This window comes from Littorina saxatilis, linkage group LG12 (assembly GCF_037325665.1).
Source record: "Littorina saxatilis isolate snail1 linkage group LG12, US_GU_Lsax_2.0, whole genome shotgun sequence".
Taxonomy (NCBI): Eukaryota; Metazoa; Mollusca; class Gastropoda; order Littorinimorpha; family Littorinidae; genus Littorina; species Littorina saxatilis.
In genome coordinates, this window is record NC_090256.1 from 20282769 (window position 1) to 20304068 (window position 21300).

At 41.5% G+C, this 21300-nt stretch overlaps 1 protein-coding gene and 1 long non-coding RNA gene across 4 annotated transcripts in view; one reads left to right on the plus strand and one right to left on the minus strand.

Annotated features, from left to right (window-relative positions):
• The window catches only part of LOC138981465 (aldo-keto reductase family 1 member B7-like), a 20116-nt gene extending 8450 nt beyond the window's left edge, over positions 1–11666 (minus strand). Inside the window, exons 1-4 of the mRNA XM_070354387.1 lie at positions 11377–11666; positions 1618–1779; positions 1029–1139; positions 182–262 (exon numbers count right to left, since the gene is read on the minus strand). Coding sequence (XP_070210488.1) covers positions 182–262; positions 1029–1139; positions 1618–1779; positions 11377–11454 — 432 coding nt within the window. The 5' untranslated portion in view covers positions 11455–11666. The remainder of the gene's footprint in view (positions 1–181; positions 263–1028; positions 1140–1617; positions 1780–11376) is intronic.
• LOC138981466 (uncharacterized) lies at positions 10999–21300 on the plus strand. Of its 3 annotated transcripts, XR_011460645.1 has the most exons (5): positions 11015–11140; positions 19580–19669; positions 19862–19987; positions 20304–20438; positions 20597–21297. It is a non-coding gene; the product is annotated as an uncharacterized lncRNA (long non-coding RNA). The 3 variants fall into 3 exon arrangements; XR_011460646.1 differs by having other exon boundaries at positions 10999–11121; positions 20304–21300; XR_011460643.1 differs by having other exon boundaries at positions 11003–11140; positions 20304–21299.

The following is a 21300-nucleotide window of genomic DNA, read 5'->3' on the forward strand; positions in this document are numbered from 1 at the left end:
TACAATCTACGTACTGTTTATTTTTTGTTTGTTTGTTTGTTTGCTTAACGCCCAGCCGACCACGAAGGGCCATATCAGGGCGGTCGTACTGATTATAAGTGAATAAGAGGCGCAACTCGTCCACACCCAATGAAAGTACACGAATATCGTCTGTGATACATATAGCAGCAAGTCAACTTACACTCCATGTGTCCAGATAGTCGTGGTCAATGGGTTCTGTCTTGGCCAGCAACGCGTCAGGGTCGTCCGGTTTGCCTTGCTCCTGCACATCCAGTACGTATTTGTGTAAGCTTACACTGGTAATATCGCCGCATCTGTTTGTATGAGAGAGAGAGCGAGACGGTAAGATAGAGAGAGTTTTCGCCCGTGTGTGTGTGTGTGTGTGTGTGTGTGTGTGTGTGTGTGCGTGCGTGCGTGCGCGGCGTGTGTGTGTGTGTGTGTGTGTGTGTGCGTGCGTGCGTGCGTGCGTCTGAATGTGTGTGTGTGTGTGTGTGTGTGTGTGTGTGTGTGTGTGTCTGTATGCCGTCTGTACTGATGTGTGCACTTCATCAAGTCAAGCACTACTGAACAAGATGTGTTTGTGTGTGTATGGGTTTGTTTGTTTGTTTGCTTAACGCCCAGCCGACCACGAAGGGCCATATCAGGGCGGTGCTGCTTTGACATTTAACGTGCACCACACACAAGACAGAAGTCGCAGCACAGGCTTCATGTCTCACCCAGTCATATTATTCTGACACCGGACCAACCAGTCCTAGCACTAACCCCATCGACGCCAGGCGGAGCAGCCACTAGATTGCCAATTTTAAAGTCTTAGGTATGACCCGGCCGGGGTTCAAACCCACGACCTCCCGATCACAGGGCGGACGCCTTACCACTAGGCCAACCGTGCCAGTTTGTGTGTATGGGTGTGTGAGTGTGTCTCTGTGTCTGTCTGTGTCTGTGAGTGTGTGCCGTCTGTCTGTATGTCTGTCTGTCTGTGTGCACTTTATTACTGAACAAGAGCCAGACAGCCCACTTCATACACTGACCTTGAAGGCCAAGGGCCAATGTACAAGGTAGAGGTCAAGGTAATCTAGGCCAAGGTCATCCAGAGATTCTCGTATTGCTTCCTCCACCCTTGTGTGACATGAATTCCATAACTGAAATACGCACACAACGTCGACGTCATCTTCATTGTCATCATTATCATTATCATCAAAACGTCAACAGTAGCAGCACCACCGCTGGCTACCACCACCTACTGGCCGCCACCACTACAACCGGGCACCACTACCCGACCACCCCCATCATCATTACTGTCATCCTCATCATTAAAACCTCATCATCTACACTTGAACTTCAAGAACATTAGTTTTGACTGTCCTAGCCCAGCCCTTGCAAACGCACATAGATAGACAAAGACACAAGAACAGACAGACAGGCACTTAGGTCGCCAGAAAAAAAAATACGGAGGCAAACACACACACACACACGCACACTCACACATGCACGCGTGCGCGCACAAACACACACACACACTCACACACACACACACACACACACATACGCACATACAGACACACACACTCACGCACATCCCCCCTCCCCCATAACACTTAACTTAGCTGTACAACCCACCTTGCTGACAACGAAGAGGTCTTCCCTTCTCACTGTGCCATCGTCGATCTTTCGCTTGATACCTTTGCCAACAGCTGCTTCGCACTGGTACACCCAGGCCGTGTCAATGTGGCGATACCCCGCGTCTATACCTGCTGCCACGGCGTCGGCGTTGCGGTCATCCTGTCACAGTAGTAGGGGCGTTAAGTCTGACTCCCTTAGAAAGATAAGCTACTCACAAAAAGTTAAGGATCACTTGCACACAAATTCATAACTTTCCAAATAAGAAAGCCAAGCGTTGGTATTTGGCAAACGTTTAATTCAATGCTTTAGTGATAATGATACAACATGTCCTTCAATTTCGAGCAATCGTTTGGTCTGTACATTTTATCAAAGTGTGTACGTATCGAAATTTGATTTCACAAAGTCGTTGAAATCACAAGACATGGCATTCAGATGCTCCCAAAAGTTCAGTAATGCGTGTAACCGCCCTGGCTGTTCTGGCACTCGACGCAGCGAGTCCTCATAGAGTTGACCAGGGTGGTGAAGATCATCTGTGAAAGCGCCTGCCACTCAGCCTGCAGCATCTGGTAGAGGTGCTGGACATCCCTGGGAGGGGGTTGGTTGCTCCTCACTTTGCGATCCAACTCATCCCAGAGGTTCTCAATCGGGTTGAGATCGGGACTGCATGCTGGCCACTCCATTCTGTTGACTCCAGACTGCTGCAGGAAGTCGTTGACCACCCTTGCCCTGTGGGGGAGAGCGTTGTCATCCTGGTAGACAGCCTGCGGTCCCATCTGCTGCAGTGTAGGCACAACCAGCGGTCGAAGCATCTCATCCCGGTATCGGAGGCCAGTCAAGTTACCCTGTACATGAAACAAGGGTGTTCTGTGGTGAAGGCTGAAGGCCCCCCAGACCATTACAGAACCTCCACCAAAGGCCACCTTTTCTTGGACAGTGGCGTCAATGTAGCGTTTCCCTTGGTGCCTCCAGACCCTCAGTCGGTCGTCGTTGTGGTTCAGGGTGAAGCGTGATTCATCACTGAACAGGACCTGGGACCATTGCTGACGTGTCCACCTCACGTGACGTCTGCAGAAGGCGCGGCGTGCTGCCCTATGGGCTGGAGTTAAACGTGGCCGTACAGCTGGGCGACGAGAACGGAGGTTAAACCCATGAAGGCAATTCCGTATGGTCTGCTGGCTGATGTTGGTGTTAGTAGCCACCCTCAGCTGCCGTCAAATAATGCTGGAAGAGGCTGTTCTTGTTTGCAAGGCTAGTCGTTCAATGAGACGATCTTCACGTGGAGTTGTCTTCTTTGGTCGCCCAGGTCTGCGTCTTTCCTGGACCCTCCCAGTGGCTGTGAAACGTTGAATCAGTCTGACAATGACCGAGATGGACATTAACCCTTGTTACCTATTTTTCCAAATTCTCTGGTTTGGCAATGAATAGACAAAAAACTGAAATTATGGCCTTGGGCAGTAATAAATATGGTAATGAAAATGAGTGCGGGTTAAGGTGGACTACAAAAGTGAAGATTTTGGGAATTTATTTCAGTAGCTCCTCATCGGTCTCTGAGATTGAAGAAAACTGGACAAGCCGTATTGAAAATATACGACGCAACATTGTAAAATGGTTTAAACGAAATTGTAGTATCATGGGGAAAATATGCATTGTGAAATCTCTTTTGTTATCGCAGATTATTTATCCGTTGCAAGCACTGGTAATACCCGAAAAGGTATTGACTGAGATAAATACTATGTTTTACAGATTTATTTGGAAAAAACGATTTTCAAACACTAAGGCATTTGAGAAAGTTAAAAGAAAAGTGATGTGTCAAGAGTTTCCTGATGGGGGTTTAAAAATGATTGATGTCATTGACATGCAGTCCTCTTGTTTGTTGTCCTGGGCGGCAAATTTATTGAACGAAAAGCAGGAAAGTTGGAAACAAATACCGATACATATGTTCTCGAAGCTTGGTGAAAGGTTGTGTTGCTTCCAATCTAACACCACGGTAAAAAATTTTAAAGGATTGGGATTAATTAAAAATGTATTTTGGAAACAAGTTTTAATTTGTTGGTTGAAAAATAAGGACATGATTCAGAGAGCAGTAGGTGGAGACATGTTATTAAGAGATACGTGTTTATGGAACAGCAAGGATATAATCTATTGCGGCCAAACCCTGTTTTTTAGCGACTGGATTAAAGCAGGCGTTTGTCGAGTAAAGGATGTATATGTTGGTAATGAGATTGTGCCCTTTAATATTATGCAGCAGAAGGTTGGATGTAAGCCCACAAGATTCTTTGAATATAGGGTGATTTGTACAGCAGTTAAAGCAGCAACACTACGCTCTGCAAATGGAAATGTATGTGGATTCAACGATTTAAAGAACCTGAGTAAGCCTTGTCAATTTCGCAAATTAATTATAAAGGAAAAATATGTGGAGCCGGTTGTAGTTAAATTTTGGGAACATAAATTTGATTTCAGGCCGGGAAAAGAGCAATGGTTAATGGTAAACAAAGTAACCACTGAAACAAGATTGCGAATGTTGCATTGGAAAATATTGCACAATATTTACCCCACAAATATTTTATTGTATAAAATAGGCATTTCCGTGAGTAATTGCTGTACTCACTGTGAGAACGAAATTGATTATATTGAACATTTTTTTTACTTTTGCCCGAAAATTATGTCCATTTGGAAATGCGTTGAGGATAAAGTGAATTGTAAATATAATATGATTATTAAAATTACCGTAAAGGAAGTTTTTTTGGGCGTATTTGAAAATTCACAAAGTTCCAAGGCACTAATAAGTTATGTGAATTATTTGATTGTGATAGCCAAAATGTGTGTTGGTATTTATAGATATGGCTCCCCTCTGGATATTGTATGCATTTTTGAGAGGGAATTGTTATATAGAAAAGTTAAATAAAATACATTTAGATATAGTAATGTTAATGTTATAGTAAAAACATTACTTATAAAAAAAATAAAAAAAATAAAAAATAAAAATCAATGAAGAAGGATGCTCCCCGCCAAAAACAACAAAATAAAAAAAATTTAAAAAAATTAAAAAAGGCAAAAAAACAAAGGGTTGAAGCAGCCTGCATGCAACTGAGATTTAAAAAAAAAAAAAAAAAAAAAATGACCGAGATGGACACGTGAAGTCGCCTGGCCACTTCTCGCTTGGGGACACCATCTTGGAACCATGCAACAGCTCGTCCCCTCTCAAACTCGTTCAATTTTCGTCGTGGAGGCATTGTCAGATAATGCCTAAAACTGGTGGTATGTCTTCTCAAAAAGCCAAGCAAGTGACAGCATCTCACACATAAACAGCAGTGCTTGCACGTGCATAATGGTTTTTCCATGTGGCTTGTGCAATGTGTTCGGGCTGAACGGTCCAAAGCAAGGTCCTTTTTTGCAAGTTTCCGCTTTTTCTTTTGCTACCAAGCTCAGTAGTAGAGAATCCCGTGCAATTTTCCCACTAACACAACATCGCCCACTTACCGCTGAATAAGAATTCATAACAATTTGGTTTGACTGAGAAATAAATAACAGTGGCGAACTGATTTTATTGAGCACCTGTTTTCTCATAGTGATCCTTAACTTTTTGTGAGTAGTGTAGTACCGTCAGTAGTGGTAGTCACGGGTTGCGTTAGTTGCGCAACCGGGACAGAGTTTATTACCACTAGCCGTAAATCTAGGCGAGTTAACGGTCTGCATGTAGTAAGCTTATTTGACAGCGAGCCTTTTTCGGCAGCCCTGTATTGCACAATTCCAGATGCGGCTCAGTACGGTTTCGTCACTTTGGTCTCTGGTCGTTGTTGCTTGCTTCGCTTCAGCCATCATCATTATCAACGTCGACGTCGTTGTTGTTTTTTGTCGTCGTCAACAACATCGATCATATTACATGCATCACCGTCAGTACGCTTTCATTTTACAAAAGTTGATGCACTCTCAGAACCTCTTTTTACATTTAGTCAAGTTTTGACTAAATGTTTTAACATAGAGGGGGGGAATCGAGACGAGGGTCGTGGTGTATGTGTGTGTGTGTCTGTCTGTCTTTGTGTGTGTGTGTGTAGAGCGATTCAGACTAAACTACTGGACTGATCTTTATGAAATTTGACATGAGAGTTCCTGAGATATCCCCGGACGTTTTTTTACAATATTTTTTCGATAAATGTCTTTAATGACGTCATATCCGGAATTTTGTAACGGTTGAGGCGGCACTGTCACACCCTCATTTTTCAATCAAATCGATTGAAATTTTGGCAAAGCAATCTTCGACAAAGGCCGGACTTTGGTATTGCATTTCAGCTTGGAGGCTTAAAATTTAAATAATGACTTTGGTCATTAAAAATCTGAAAATTGTAATTAAAATTATTTTTTTATAAAACGATCCAAAAATACATTTATCGTATTGTTCATCATTTTCTGATTCCAAAAACATATAATTATGTTATATTCGGATTAAAAACAAGCTCTGAAAATTAAAAATATAAAAATTAAGATTAAAATTAAATTTCCGAAATCGATTTAAAAACAATTTCATCTTATTCCTTGTCCGTTCCTGATTCCAAAAACATATAGATATGATATGTTTGGATTAAAAACACGTTCAGAGAGTTAAAAAGAATAGAGATATAGAAAAACGGGCTATCCTCCTCAGCGCAACCGCTACCGCGCTTTTCTGTATTGTTAATTTCACTGCCTTTGCCACGAGCGGTGGACAGACGATGCTACGAGTGTACGGTCTTGCGGAAAAAAATGCAATGCGTTCAGTTTCATTCTGTGAGTTCGACTGAGCTTGACTAAATGTTGTATTTTCGCCTTACGTGACTTGGTTTTTACATTTAGTCAAGTTTTGACTAAATGTTTTAACATAGAGGGGGAATCGAGACGAGGGTCGTGGTGTATGTGTGTGTGTGTGTGTGTCTGTGTGTCTGTGCGTGAGTGTGTGTAGAGCGATTCAGGCCAAACTACTTGACCGATCTTTATGAAATTTTACATGAGAGTTCCTGGGAATGATATCCCCGGACGTTGTTTTCTTTTTTTCGATAAATACCTTTGATGACGTCATATTCGGTTTTTTGTAAAAGTTGAGGCGGCACTGTCACACCCTCATTTTTCAATCAAATTGATTGAAAGTTTGGCCAAGCAATCTTCGACGAAGGCCGGACTTCGGTATTGCATTTCAGCTTGGTGGCTTAAAAATTAATTAATGACTTTGGTCATTAAAAATCTGAAAATTGTAAAAAAAAAAATTTTTATAAAACGATCCAAATTTACGTTCATCTTATTCTTCATCATTTTGTGATTCCAAAAACATATAAATATGTTATATTTGGATTAAAAACAAGCTCTGAAAATTAAAAAATATAAAAATTATGATCAAAAATAAATTTTCGAAATCAACTTAAAAACACTTTCATCTTATTCCTTGTCGGTTCCTCATTCCAAAAACATATAGATATGATATGTTTGGATTACAAACACGCTCAGAAAGATAAAACGAAGAGAGGTACAGTAAAGCGTGCTATGAAGCACAGCGCAACCGCTACCGCGCCAAACAGGCTCGTCACTTTCACTGCCGTTTGCACTGGCGGCGGACTACGTTCAGTTTCATTTTGTGAGTTCCACAGCTTGGCTAAATGTAGTAATTTCGCCTTACGCGACTTGTTTACATTTAGTCAAGTTATGACTAAATGTTTTAACATAGAGCGGGGAATCGAGACGAGGGTCGTGGTGTATGTGTGTGTGTGTATGTGTGTGTGCGTGCGTGCGTGTAGAGCGATTCAGAGCAAACTACTGGACCGATCTTTATGAAATTTGACATGAGAGTTCATGGGTATATCCCCATACGGTTTTTTTCATTTTTTTGATAAATGTCTTTGATGACGTCATATCCGGCTTTTCGTGAAAGTTGAGGCGGCACTGTCACGCCCTCATTTTTTAACCAAATTGGTTGAAATTTTGGTCAAGTAATGTTCGACAAAGCCCGGACTTCGGTATTGCATTTCAGCTTGGTGGCTTAAAATTTAATTAATGACTTTGGTCATTAAAAATCTGAAAATTGTAGAAAGTTTTTTTTTTATAAAACTATCCAAATTTACGTTCATCTTATTCTCCATCATTTGCTGATTCCAATAACATATAAATATGTTATATGTGGATAAACAACAAGCTCTGAAAATTAAATATATAAAAATTATTATCAAAATTAAATTTTCGAAATCAATTTAAAAACACTTTCATCTTATTCCTTGTCGGTTCCCGATTCCAAAAACATATAGATATGATATGTTTGGATTGAAAACACGCTCAGAAAGTTAAAACGAAGAGAGGTACAGAAAAGCGTGCTATCCTTCTCAGCGCAACTACTACCCCGCTCTTCTTGTCAATTTCACTGCCTTTGCCATGAGCGGTGGACTGACGATGCTACGAGTATACGGTCTTGCTGCGTTGCATTGCGTTCAGTTTCATTCTGTGAGTTCGACAGCTACTTGACTAAATGTTGTATTTTCGCCTTACGCGACTTGTTTTTATATTTAGTCAAGTTTTGACTAAATATTTTAACATCGAGGGGGAATCGAAACGAGGGTATGGTGTATGTGTGTGCGTGTGTGTGTGTGTGTGTGTGTGTGTGTGTAGAGCGATTCAGACTAAACTACTGGACCGATCTTTATGAAATTTGACATGAGAGTTCCTGGGTATGAAATCCCCGAACGTTTTTTTCATTTTTTTGATAAATGTCTTTGATGACGTCATATCCGGCTTTTCGTGAAAGTTGAGGCGGCACTGTCACGCCCTCATTTTTCAACCAAATTGGTTGAAGTTTTGGTCAAGTAATCTTCGACGAAGCCCGGGGTTCGGTATTGCATTTCAGCTTGGTGGCTTAAAAATTAGTTAATGACTTAGGTCATTAAAAATCTCAAAATTGTAAAAAAAAATAAAAATTTATAAAACGATCCAAATTTACGTTTATCTTATTCTCCATCATTTGCTGATTCCAAAACCATATAAATATGTTATATTCGGATTAAAAACAAGCTCTGAAAATTAAATATATAAAAATTATTATCAAATTTTTTTTTTCGAAATCAATTTAAAAACACTTTCATCTTATTCCTTGTCGGTTCCTGATTCCAAAAATATATAGATATGATATGTTTGGATTAAAAACACGCTCAGAAAGTTAAAACGAAGAGAGGTACAGAAAAGCGTGCTATCCTTCTCAGCGCAACGAATATCCCGCTCTTCTTGTCAATTCCACGGGCACTGCCTTTGCCACGGGCGGTGGAGTGACGATGCTACGAGTTTACGGTCTTGCTGCGTTGCGTTGCGTTCAGTTTCATTCTGTGAGTTCGACAGCTACTTGACTAAATATTGTATTTTCGCCTTACGCGACTTGTTACATTTAGTCAAGTTATGACTAAATGTTTTAACATCGAGGGGGGAATCGAGACGAGGGTCGTGGTGTATGTGTGTGTGTGTGTGCGTGCGTGTAGAGCGATTCAGACCAAACTACTGGACCGATCTTTATGAAATTTGACATGAGAGTTCCTGGGTATGATATCCTCAGACGTTTTTTTCATTTTTTTGATAAATGTCTTTGATGACGTCATATCCGGCTTTTCGTGAAAGTTGAGGCGGCACTGTCACGCCCTCATTTTTCAACCAAATTGGTTGAAATTTTGGTCAAGTAATGTTCGACGAAGCCCGGACTTCGGTATTGCATTTCAGCGTGGTGGCTTAAAAATTAATTAATGACTTTGGTCATTAAAAATCTGAAAATTGTAAAAAAAAAAAACATTTTTATAAAACGATCCAAATTTACGTTCATCTTATTCTCCATCATTTGCTGATTCCAATAACATATAAATATGTTATATTTGGATTAACAACAAGCTCTGAAAATTAAATATATAAAAATTATGATCAAAATTAAATTTTCCAAATCAATTAAAAAACACTTTCATCTTATTCCTTGTCGGTTACTGATTCCAAAAACATATAGATATGATATGTTTGGATTAAAAACACGCTCAGAAAGTTAAAACGAAGAGAGGTACAGAAAATCGTGCTATCCTTCCCAGCGCAACTACTACCCCGCTCTTCTTGTCAATTTCACTGCCTATGCCGTGAGCGGTGGACTGACGATGCTACGAGTATACGGTCTTGCTGCGTTGCATTGCGTTCAGTTTCATTCTGTGAGTTCGACAGCTACTTGACTAAATGTTGTATTTTCGCCTTACGCGACTTGTTTGTTCTTTTTACCGAATGGATTGAAATGGTTGGTCAAGCATATATATGGACTCAGTCCGGACTACGGTATTGCATTTCAGCTTGGAAGCTTAAAAGTAACATTCTAAAAAAAGAATTAAACTTAAATTTCAATAATAGATTCAACAATGATTGTAACTAAAAGTGCTTGTCGTTTACCTAATGCAAAAATAGATAGATATATGATGTTTACTCTGAGAATGTTTCCATAATGATCGAAAATCGATTACTGAGACGAGCCCGTGTCAGTCTTCGGGTTTCGGCTAGCCAAGCCTTTCGATGTGTTGTCTCAGTGATGACTGGTTTGCATTGTTGATATTTTAGTTTCAGGCAGACAGATTGATTAAATGTTTTGATATCGCTTTACGCGACTTGTTTTTGTGTGTTATTGTTTCATATAATTATTGCCATCATTCTCTGCGTATGCATGTGTGTTGTTACATTTAGTCAAGTTTTGACTAAATGTTTTAACATAGAGGGGGAATCGAGACGAGGGTCGTGGTGTATGTATGTGTGTGTGTGTGTGTGTGTGTGTGTGTGTGTGTGTGTGTGTGTAGAGCGATTCAGACTAAACTACTGGACCGATCTTTATGAAATTTGACATGAGAGTTCCTGGGAATGATATCCCCGGACTTTTTTTTCTTTTTTTCGATAAATACCTTTGATGACGTCATATCCGGCTTTTTGTAAAAGTTGAGGCGGCACTGTCACACCTTCATTTTTCAATAAAATTGATTGAAATTTTGGCAAAGCAATCTTCGACGAAGGCCGGACTTTGGTATTGCATTTCAGCTTGGTAGCTTAAAAAACTAATGAATGAGTTTGGTCATTAAAAATCAGAAACTTGTAATTAAAATTATTTTTTTATTAAATCCAAAAACAATTTCATCTTATTCTTCGTCATTTTCTGATTCCAAAAACATATACATATGTTATATTTGGATTACTAACAAGCTCTGAAAATTACAAATATGAAAATCATAATTTAAAATTAATTTTCCGAAATCGATTTAAAAACAATTTCATCTTATTCCTTGTCGGTCCCTGATTCCAAAAACATATAGATATAATATGTTTGGATTAAAAACAAACTCAGTAAGCTAAAAAGAATAGAGATACAGAAAAGCGTGTTATCCTGTTCAGCGCGACCACTACCGCACTATTCTGGCTTGTCGATTTTACTGCCTTTGCCACGAGCGGTGGACTGACGAAACTGCGAGTATGCGGTCTTGGTGAAAAAAAGCAGTGCGTTCAGTTTCATTCTGTGAGTTCGACAACTTGACTAAATGTTGTTATTTCGCCTTTCGCGACTTCTTGTTGTTGTTGTTGTTGTTGTTGTTGTTGTTGTTGTTGTTGGTTGTTGTTGTTGTTGTTGCTTCATCATGCCTTTTCTTTAGATTTTCTTTTCATGTCTGTCGACTGCCAACAAACAATCATCGAATATTCTTGTCGCGCTAACAGAAGTTTTACAATGTCATGCACTTTGATACACAGACTTACCTTCAAATCATCGTAGGTTCCCAGTCCCACAATGGGCATGGAACAACCAGACGAAAGTTTCACTGTAGAACAAGCCATGATCGTTGCTGACACTGTGACACTGTGTTTAAAGCTTTTTACTTCTAGTTCCCTGTAAAGTAATTGTCCGCTTCTAATCACACAGTGCAGCGTGGTTTTACTTCCAAGTGACGGGGAAATGGCAAATGCACACTCTTCAAAACTGAGCTCATATTTATACTCTACTCGACAAGCTTTGTGTTCGCCTGTTATCTTTTATCAGGTGACTAATTTACGAGTGCACCAAGTGTGACTGGTCCTCCAGGTTGGAGATTGGGCACAGGGCTAACAACACAAACTCATGACATTGCGGAAACATAAAAGAGAGAGAGAGGGGGGTGGGAGAGAGAGAGAGAGAGAGAGAGAGAGAGAGAGAGAGAGAGAGAGAGAGAGAGATGGATGGATCCCCATAAAGGAAGAGAGAAAGAGAGAGAGGGAGCGCTCTCGAGAGACCGCGTGTGTGAGAGAGAGAGAGAGTGCATGCGCCAGTGAGTGCAGCGTGAGAGAGAGAGAGAGAGAGAGAGAGAGCGAGTGCACGCATGCGTGTGTTAGTGCATTTGCATGCGACAGTATGTGTGCGCCTGTGTGAGTGTGACAGCCATTCGTGTATCGGCACTGAGTTTTACAACCAATTGGAGCTATTTCCCTTATCAAACATGATAAATGAATGCTCCAGTTTAGGACACAGCTCTAAGAAAGGTCAAGCTGGTCCGCTTTGGGTTGACAGTTTGTTGGATTAACACTGGGTCACAAGAGATAACCTCGGGGAAAAGAAGAGGAACAAGTCATGAATTGCGAAATTAATTTAGTCAATCTTTTTTAAATTTTTTTACCAAACCAAGTAAGTAAATCATGGTTGGGGCATACGGAATAAACAGTCACTCCTGAAACATGTACGCACACACAAAAATCACAAAGATTCAAAGTTACAATATAAATTTAATGAAAAGATGGCAACAAAGATGAAGATGGAACATTGTGAAACAACCAAAATGACAATAAAGGCAGATGATTCATAGCTATGGAGAATTACATGACATGAATATCTATACATGTGTAAATCTTTTATCCACAACCATGCTATCAGCTTCACCTCTTGCACTCAACACATATACATGCCCACATGTAAATGAAAATTACATCATCCATGTATGTCTAAGAAATACATGTACATTATTTCATAACAGGTAAAAAGCTCTCATTTTCAACTTTTCAAAATATACAAAACAGCCAACAAGCGATTCAATAAAACATTTCAAGTTTCCTGATTTTCCTCATGTTAAAGGCACAGTAAGCCTCCCGTAAACCATCACAGATACTGTCAGGCTTTTACACACAGTACAAACACCCTTTCATTTAAACACTCACCGCTTGAGAACATCCTAGTAAAGAGCGAGCAATTTTCAAAGAAATTATTTTTGTGTGGTTTACGGTTTATCTTACCCCTGAGCCATCCTGAACCCGTGTGATCAAGTTTCCTTTTTACATTTTAGTCAAGTTTTGACTAAATGTTTTAACATAGAGGGGGAATCGAGATGAGGGTCGTGGTGTATGTGTGTCTGTGCGTGTGTGTGTGTAGAGCGATTCAGAGTAAACTACTGGACCGATCTTTATGAAATTTGACATGAGAGTTCCTGGGTATGATATCCCCGGACGTTTTTTTTCATTTTTTTGATAAATGTCTTTGATAGCGTCATATCCGGCTTTTTGTAAAAGTTGAGGCGGCACTGTCACACCCTCATTGGCTCACGTAAGTGTAGCCTATGCGATCGTAACTTTGTCTGTCTGTGCGTGCGTGCGTATGTGCGTGCGTGCGTGTGTATGTCTGTGGTAGAAACTCTAACATTTGAAGACGTCACATTACATTGACGTCACATTATGACGTAAGAGGGTTAGACGTCACGCGAAGGAAGTACTCAAAGTCTCGGTCATTATTATTGGCTCACGTAAGTGTAGCCTATGCGGTCGTAACTTTGTCTGTCTGTGCGTGCGTGCGTACGTGTGTGTGCGTGTTTGTTTGTTTGTTTATTTGTTGCTTAACGTCCAGCCGACTACGCAGAGCCATATCAGGACGAGGAAGGGGGGGATGAAGGGGGCCACTTGTCAAGCGATTCCTGTTTACAAATGCACTAACCCATTACTTGTGTCCCAGCAGGCTTTAGTAAAACTAAATTAATACCTACTGGAAGATTACCAGTTTCCAGTATGTTAAAATAGGCTTAACCTATCTACTGCTGGACTTACATCAGAACACTAACAGATTAAACTATACATGAATCGCAAGACAAGCGGCAAGAGAAGAGATTTTTGGAAAAAATACAGGTGAATGAGCAAGAAGGCAGAAAAAAGAAAAGAATTCATGAAGAAAAAGAGAGCATGACAGGAAAGAGGAACCAAAAATCTACCTAACAGCAAACTAGAAAGCTCCTGCGGTTCCAAAAACAGGAGGGGCCTTTAATTTCATAACCGCAGTGCCCCACTGCGGGAGTGCGCGCGTGTGTATGTCTGTGGTAGAAACTCTAACATTTGAAGACGTCACATTACATTGACGTCACATTATGACGTAAGAGGGTTAGACGTCACGCGAAGGAAGTACTGAAAGTCTCGGTCATTATTATTTTGAGCGGGCGGAGACTAGTTGGCAGTCGTGTCCCTGTAAGTAGGCTACATGCAGACAGACAGATCTAGATCTAGTGTCTCGCTTTCTTGCACAGTTTCACCTATGCTCTTTCTGTGTGTGTGTGTGTGTGTGTGTGTGTGTGTGTGTGTGTGTGTGTGTGTGTGTGTGTGTGTGTGTGTGTGTGTGTGTGTGTGTGTGTGTGTGTGTGTGTTACTGTTTGTCGATTTCTTACGTGAGCCTTGATGGCTTCGCCTCTTGTTTTTCAATCAAATTGATTGACATTTTGGGCAAGGAATCTTCGACTAAGGCCGGACTTAGGTATTGCATTTCAGCTTGGTGGCTTAAAAATCAGAAAATTGTAATAATTTTTTTTCTGATTCCAAAAACATATAAATATTCGGATTAAAAACAAGCTCTGAAAATTAAATATATAAAAATTACGATCAAAATCAAATTTCCGAAATCAATTTAAAAACACTTTCATCTTATTATAAAATTTCATCTCACACGGCATCACTGCAGAGCGCCTAGAACTGTACCCACGGAATATGCGCGATATAAGACTCATTGATTGATTGATTGATTGATTATTCCTTGTCAGTTCCTGATTCCAAAAACATATAGATATGATATGTTTGGATTAAAAACACGCTCAGAAAGTTAAAACGAAGAGAGGTACAGCACAGCGAAACCACTTCCACGCTAAACAGTCTCGTCAGTTTCACTGCGTTTTGCACGAGTGGCGGACTACGGTCATTGTGAAAAAATGCAGTGCATTCAGTTTCATTCTGTGAGTTCCACAGCTTGACTAAATGTAGTAATTTCGCCTTACGCGACTTGTTTTTCATAATGTAGTCATCAGTTTGTGATTTCAATGCGACTCACTGTAAGCTTATCTGCCATAGCAGATTCATACGAACTCTAGCGATGGCTTTTGACTGTTCAGAGGAACTGGCGATAGGCATAACCATTGTCTGCTACGAGAACCACGACCTTGCGTGACCCTGCTCCTGGGCTTTTCCTTTTTCAAACTTCGAATTGTACTGATTTTTTCTTGATGAAAAAATAATTCTTTAATGATTTAAAGGCTGCTATATTCGTAGCGTTCATTAATTAATTCATATTGTTTACATGTGCCAAAAATGTTATAAAACTGTACCTAAGGGGATATAATAACGATTGGCTGTAGCTTTCGAACACAGTGTTGATAGTGTCGAATGTAAACAGAACAGTCTCAAACGCCATCTTTGGTTTACGAAACGTCACGAAGTGACGTCAACGGTCTAAAAATAGCCCAAGTCCTGGAGAACTGTTGCTAAACAATGCAATAAAGAATTAGTTATTTCTCGTAATTGGTAAGGACTTCAAACCTAAAACTTTGCAGGAAGCTTAATTTATACATCCTCGCAACGATGGGAAAAGCCCTGGAATTAATTAAACTAATTAAATAGGACTATGTCAGCCTTTAAGAATGTTTGTGTAACAAGCTGTCAATTTATTATTTAGATTTTAAAAGTTAGGTCTAGCGCCAAAACGCATGTTGCACCACACTTTGAAGTAATCCCACACTTTGAAGTAAATTACTTCAAAGTGTGGGGATGTGCCCCACACTTTGAAGTAAACCCATTTTTTACTTCAAAGTGTGGGGGGATCTTCCCACACTTTGAAGTAACTTACTTCAAAGCGTGGGACTTTTGCATCGCCTGTTTGAGCCTGATGATTTTGTCCAAAAAAATGGCAAAGTCTTTTGGATGAGTGAACAGAAAAAGTGAGCGAGCCAAGAAACACAGTGATGTTTATTATCAACCCAAAGCAATGACCTATTGTTGAGTGTGACGAAAACACGTGGTGACGATTTTAGAACATGTGGGGTCACGCCGAGACTATCTGAGAACACTCGGGCTCATTCGGCACGATTTTACAAGCATGGGCTCCCTGGAACATGTCCCCACTACGACAACTCATCCACCAAATGTCCCCACTGTCGCAATTTCCCGCCAAATGTCTGCATCTGCGATAATTCTTCTCCAAATATACCAACTGCGATAATTCCCCGCCGAATATCCTAACTGCGACAATTCCCCGCGAAACATAATGTTGCCACTCACCCTGGAAAATGTCCCCACCACGACAGTTCCCCGCCAAATGTCCCCCACTGCGACAATTCTTCACCAAGTGTCTCCCACTGCGACATTTCCCCGCCAAAATGTCCCCACTACGACAATTTCACACCAAGTGTCTCCCACTGCGACATTTCCCCGCCAAATGTTCCCACTACGACAATTCCCCGCCAAATGGCCTCCACTGCGACAATTCCCCGCCCAACGTCCCCACTACGACAATTCGTCTTCAAATGTTCCCAGTACGACAATTCCCCGCCAAATGTCCCCACTACGACAATTCCCCGCAAAATATCCCCACTGCAACAACTCCCCACCAAGTGTCCTCCGCTGCGACAATTACCCGCCAAATGTCCCCACTACGACAGTTCGTCGCCAAACGGCCCCACTACGACAATTAGTCGCCAAATGGCCCCACTACGACAATTCCCCGCCAAATGTCTCCCCCTTCGACAATTACTCGCCAAAAATCCCCACTGCGACAATTCCCCACGAAGTGTCCCCTACTGCGACAATTCCCCGCCAAATGTCCCCACTGCGACAATCCTCCCTGGAAATGTCCCAACTGCGACAATCCTCCCTCCCCCCCCCCCTCCCCCCCCAACGGCCCCACTACAACAATTCGTCGCCAAATGTCCACAACTGCGGTAATTCCCCGCCAAATGTCCACACTACGATATGTCGTAGGGGGGGGGGGGGGAGGGGGGGGGGGCGCTTTTTACAGTGAGCCCATGCTTGTAAAATCGTGCCGAATTAGCCCAATTGTTCCCAGATAGTCTCCGCATGACCCAACATGTTTTAAAATCGTCACCACGAGTTTTCGTCACACTCAACAATGGGACATTGCTTAAAGCCTGATAACAAACATCACTATGTTTCTTGGCTCGCTCACTCATCCAAAAGACTTTGCCATTTTTTTGGACAAAATCATCAGGATCAAACAGGCGATGCAAAAGTCCCACGCTTTGAAGTAAGTTACTTCAAAGTGTGGGAAGATCCCCCCACACTTTGAAGTAAAAACTGAGTTTACTTCAAAGTGTGGGAAGATCCCCCCACACTTTGAAGTAAAAAATGGGTTTACTTCAAAGTGTGGGGCACATCCCCACACTTTGAAGTAATTTACTTCAAAGTGTGGGATTACTTCAAGGTGTGGTGCAACAACGCACCGTCCGATTGTCTGATCAGACAATCCGCAAAATTAATTTTTTGAAAATTGCTCGCTCTTTACGTAGGGCACCTATGATGTTCTCAAGCGGTGAGTGTTTAAACGAAAGGGTGTTTGTACTGTGTGTAAAAGCCTGACAGTATCTGTGATGGTTTACGGGAGGCGTACTGTACCTTTAATATATTTTCAAAAACTCTTTTCAAATTCTTTTCACCTTTTCAGCAATGCCTTCCACTTTCACACAAATGGACCAAAGGGATTCTTTTTTCCTCAGAGATTTTAACCAGTTTGTACATATCTTAACTGTCTGTACATTTAATTTTATCCACCATATATATGTTACAGTGATAATGTATATTTAGGGAATATGTATATTCCCTGAAAAAATCAGTGAATATATATATTCCCTGTTTCAACAAGTGACTATGTATATTCCCTAAAATTTCTAGGGAATATACTTATTCCCTGAAATTTGAGGGCAAATTCTATACTTATTCACTGATTTGTATTTTGCACACACAGAGCCTTGATGAGATTACGAAGTGAACTTGTTGTGAGAAACATGGTTCTCACGGTTGAACAGAACTGAGTTGAGCTTTGAGAAAGTACACAAAGGGAAAATGTTTGAGTTGTTATCAGTTTACAAGTGACACCTGACACAACTGAACTGTAAAATAATCCCCACACTTGCAGTTCAGTTGTCGCAGCAGAAAGATGGATAGTATTGCACAGAGAGAATTGAGGCGGGAGCAACATTTTGTAGAGGAACTTCGAAACTGGGCAGCAAAAAACAAAAAGAGTGTTGGTCAGCAGGGAGGAATATCAGGATACCATAAATGAATATAGGACAGGTGTCCGCGCGGCTAGCAAAACGCCCAGACAGCACAATGTCTTGAAAAAGTATGAGGTCATTCAATGTGGTAATACCACCAAATTAATCAGAAGGAGGAAAGAGTTCTGATCCGGTGTATTTTGTGCCAATCGAGGAAACCTTTGACATAATCAAAGCTTGTCACATTCGGACAGGCCATGGTGGGGCGGAGACGTAGCTCAGTTGGTAGCGCGCTGGCTTTGTAGCCAGTTGGTCACTATCAGCGTGGGTTCGATCCCCACGTTCAGCGAGAGATTTATTTCTCGGAGTCAACTTTGTGCAGACTCTCTTCGGTGTCCGAACACCCCCGTGTGCACACATGCGCACGAAAAAATCCCACGTTCACAGCGAAAGTCTCAGGGCTTGGAAAACACGAAGACACGCATGCATCATCTCTCGTCTCTGATTATCATGATCGTATTTCGATACTTTGACGAGACAAACCCAATGCTGGTGTGTCGAAGAAGACAGCCACAGCGGGCTTGTTCGAATCAAAGTATCACACCATATCTTCAGCGTATTACCAATACCTGTCCCAATATAGACCAGTTGGTCTAAGAGGACGTTAAACCCTAATAGTCAGGCCATGGTGGTAGGGACAAAATGGTAAAAGAGATTTCAAAGAAATATGCAAACATCCCTTACGAGGCAATTGTGCTCTTCAAATCTGGATGTGTGGAATGCCAACAGAAACGGAAATGTGCAACAACAAAAGGTACAGTTGTCAAACCCATCTTGACGAAAGAATATGGATCTCGTTCCCAGGTAGACTTGATCGACATGCAGTCCATGCAAGGTCGTTTCTCTTGGATTATGGTATACCAAGATCACTTGACCAAATTCATTGTGCTTCGACCCTTGACAAGCAAATGAGCAGTGGAGGTAGCATTCCAACTCTTAGACATTTTTCTACTGTTGGGGGCCCCGCAAATTCTCCAGAGTGACAACGGCTTGGAGTTTACGGCACAGATTGTGAAAGAGCTCAAATCATTGTGGCCAGAGTTGGTTATGGTCCATGGTAAGCCAAGGCATCCACAGAGCCAAGGCTCAGTGGAAAGAGCGAACTCTGATATTAAAGACATGCTGACTGCATGGCTAGCAGAGAACGACACCACAGATTGGACAGTTGGACTGAAGTTTGTCCAATTTCAGAAGAACTCAAGTTATCACAGTGGCATTAAAAGAACACCATTTGCGGCACTTTTGGGGTCTGACGCCAAAATCGGACTAACAACGTCGTCACTGCCTGATGAGGTCATTCGCCGACTTCAAACTGAAGACGATCTGCTGCAGTTAGTTACTGCTGAAGTAAGTCCCATTTCTCTCTCTCTCTCCCCCCGTCTAGTTTATAAGACTGACTTTTGTTTCAGAATGACGACGCAGCAACCTTGACTGAGACTGTGCCTTCTGCAGACCCTACCTTGGACACTGCACACGTGGCACCTTTAGCTGCATTGCAGGTTTGAAATTTCATTCATTCTGTCATTCTGTCTGTCTGTCTGTCTATCTCTGTTTGTATCTCTCTCTCTCTTCTCCGTCTAGTTTATAAGACTGTCTGTCTGTGTCTGTCTCTCTCTTTCTCTCTGTTTGTATCTGTCTGTCTGTCTGTCTGTCTCCCCCTGTCTAGTTTATAAGACTGACTTTTGTTTCAGAATGACGACGACGCAGCCACCTTGACTGAGACTGTGCCTTCTGCAGACCCTACCTTGCCTGAGACTGTGCCTTCTGCAGACCCTACCTTGGACACTGCACTAGTGGCACCTTTAGCTGCATTGCAGGTTTGAAATGTCATTCATTCTGTCATTCTGTCTGTCTATCTCTGTTTGTATCTGTCTCTCTCTCTTCTCCGTCTAGTTTATAAGACTGTCTGTCTGCGTCTCTCTCTTTCTCTGTCTCTCTCTGTATCTGTCTGTCTGTCTCTCCCCCTCCCTCCCCCCATTCTCTCTCTCTTCTCCGTCTAGTTTATAAGACTGTCTGTCTGTCTCTCTCTTTCTGTCTCTCCCTTTCTCTCTCTGTGTCTGTCTCTCTCTCTCCCCTTCCCTCTCCCTCTTCTCTCTCTCTCTCTCTAGTTTACAAGACTGACTTTTGTTTCAGAATGACGATGACGCAGCCACCTTCACTGAGACTGTGCCTTCTGCAGACCCTACCGGATTGGACTTGGAGCCAGGGCCTATGATGCTTGTCGTCCATGATGACGCCACAGGTTCAGAGACAACCGTCAATGTTGAGGTAGGGGAAGAAATATCATTTAAGATGTTAAGTATAATGTCAAAATATTTGAAGGATTAGGAACATAAAATTGACAATCCGACACTTGTTTTATTGAATTGAAGTTAAGATTAAACTAAGATTCCCTCTTATTCATAGTTTGTCCATTTTCCCTTCAGGTTGTATCTGCCGTTGATGCACACACTCACGCTTCACAACCAGATGTGCGAGTGACTGGGAAAAAGATGTCTCCTCTCTCTTTACGTCGTGCTGCAGTTCTTCAGCAGAGAAAGAGAGCACATGAAGCTCAAGAAATGCAGGCTCAAAGGATGCTAAAGAGAAGTCGTCGGGTTTTAGTCGAGGGTAGCATTGGAGACAATGTGACAGTACCAATACCGTCATTTGACAGAGGGCGAACAGACCCGAGAAATCTCATCGGAGTCATTATTGACAAGGATGACAGTGGACTATATAAAATAGGCTTGAAAAGCGGGGTACTTGAAGGCAAATTCAGCCGAAATCAATTCGATATTTGCTCGTATGCAATGTACACCCCCGAGGACATTAACCTCCAAAAAACCTTGCCACTTAGAAAAGCGGTCCAAGAAGTTTCCAACTGCGGTGGTCAAGGATTCGTGCGCTGCAACTGCAACGGATCAAAACGATGCCAAACAAAGAAATGTTCCTGCTGTAAAGCACAACTAAAGTGCAACTCGAGGTGTCATAGCAAAGTATCCTGCAACAACAAATGATAGTAGCAATTCCAATGTGACAATATTTTACAAAGTTCTTTCAGTGTTTTACTATGTTTTACTATTATTTTACTTTCAATCTATGTAATCTATGTAATTTTTAACCACTCATTAAAATGGTTCCTATTACA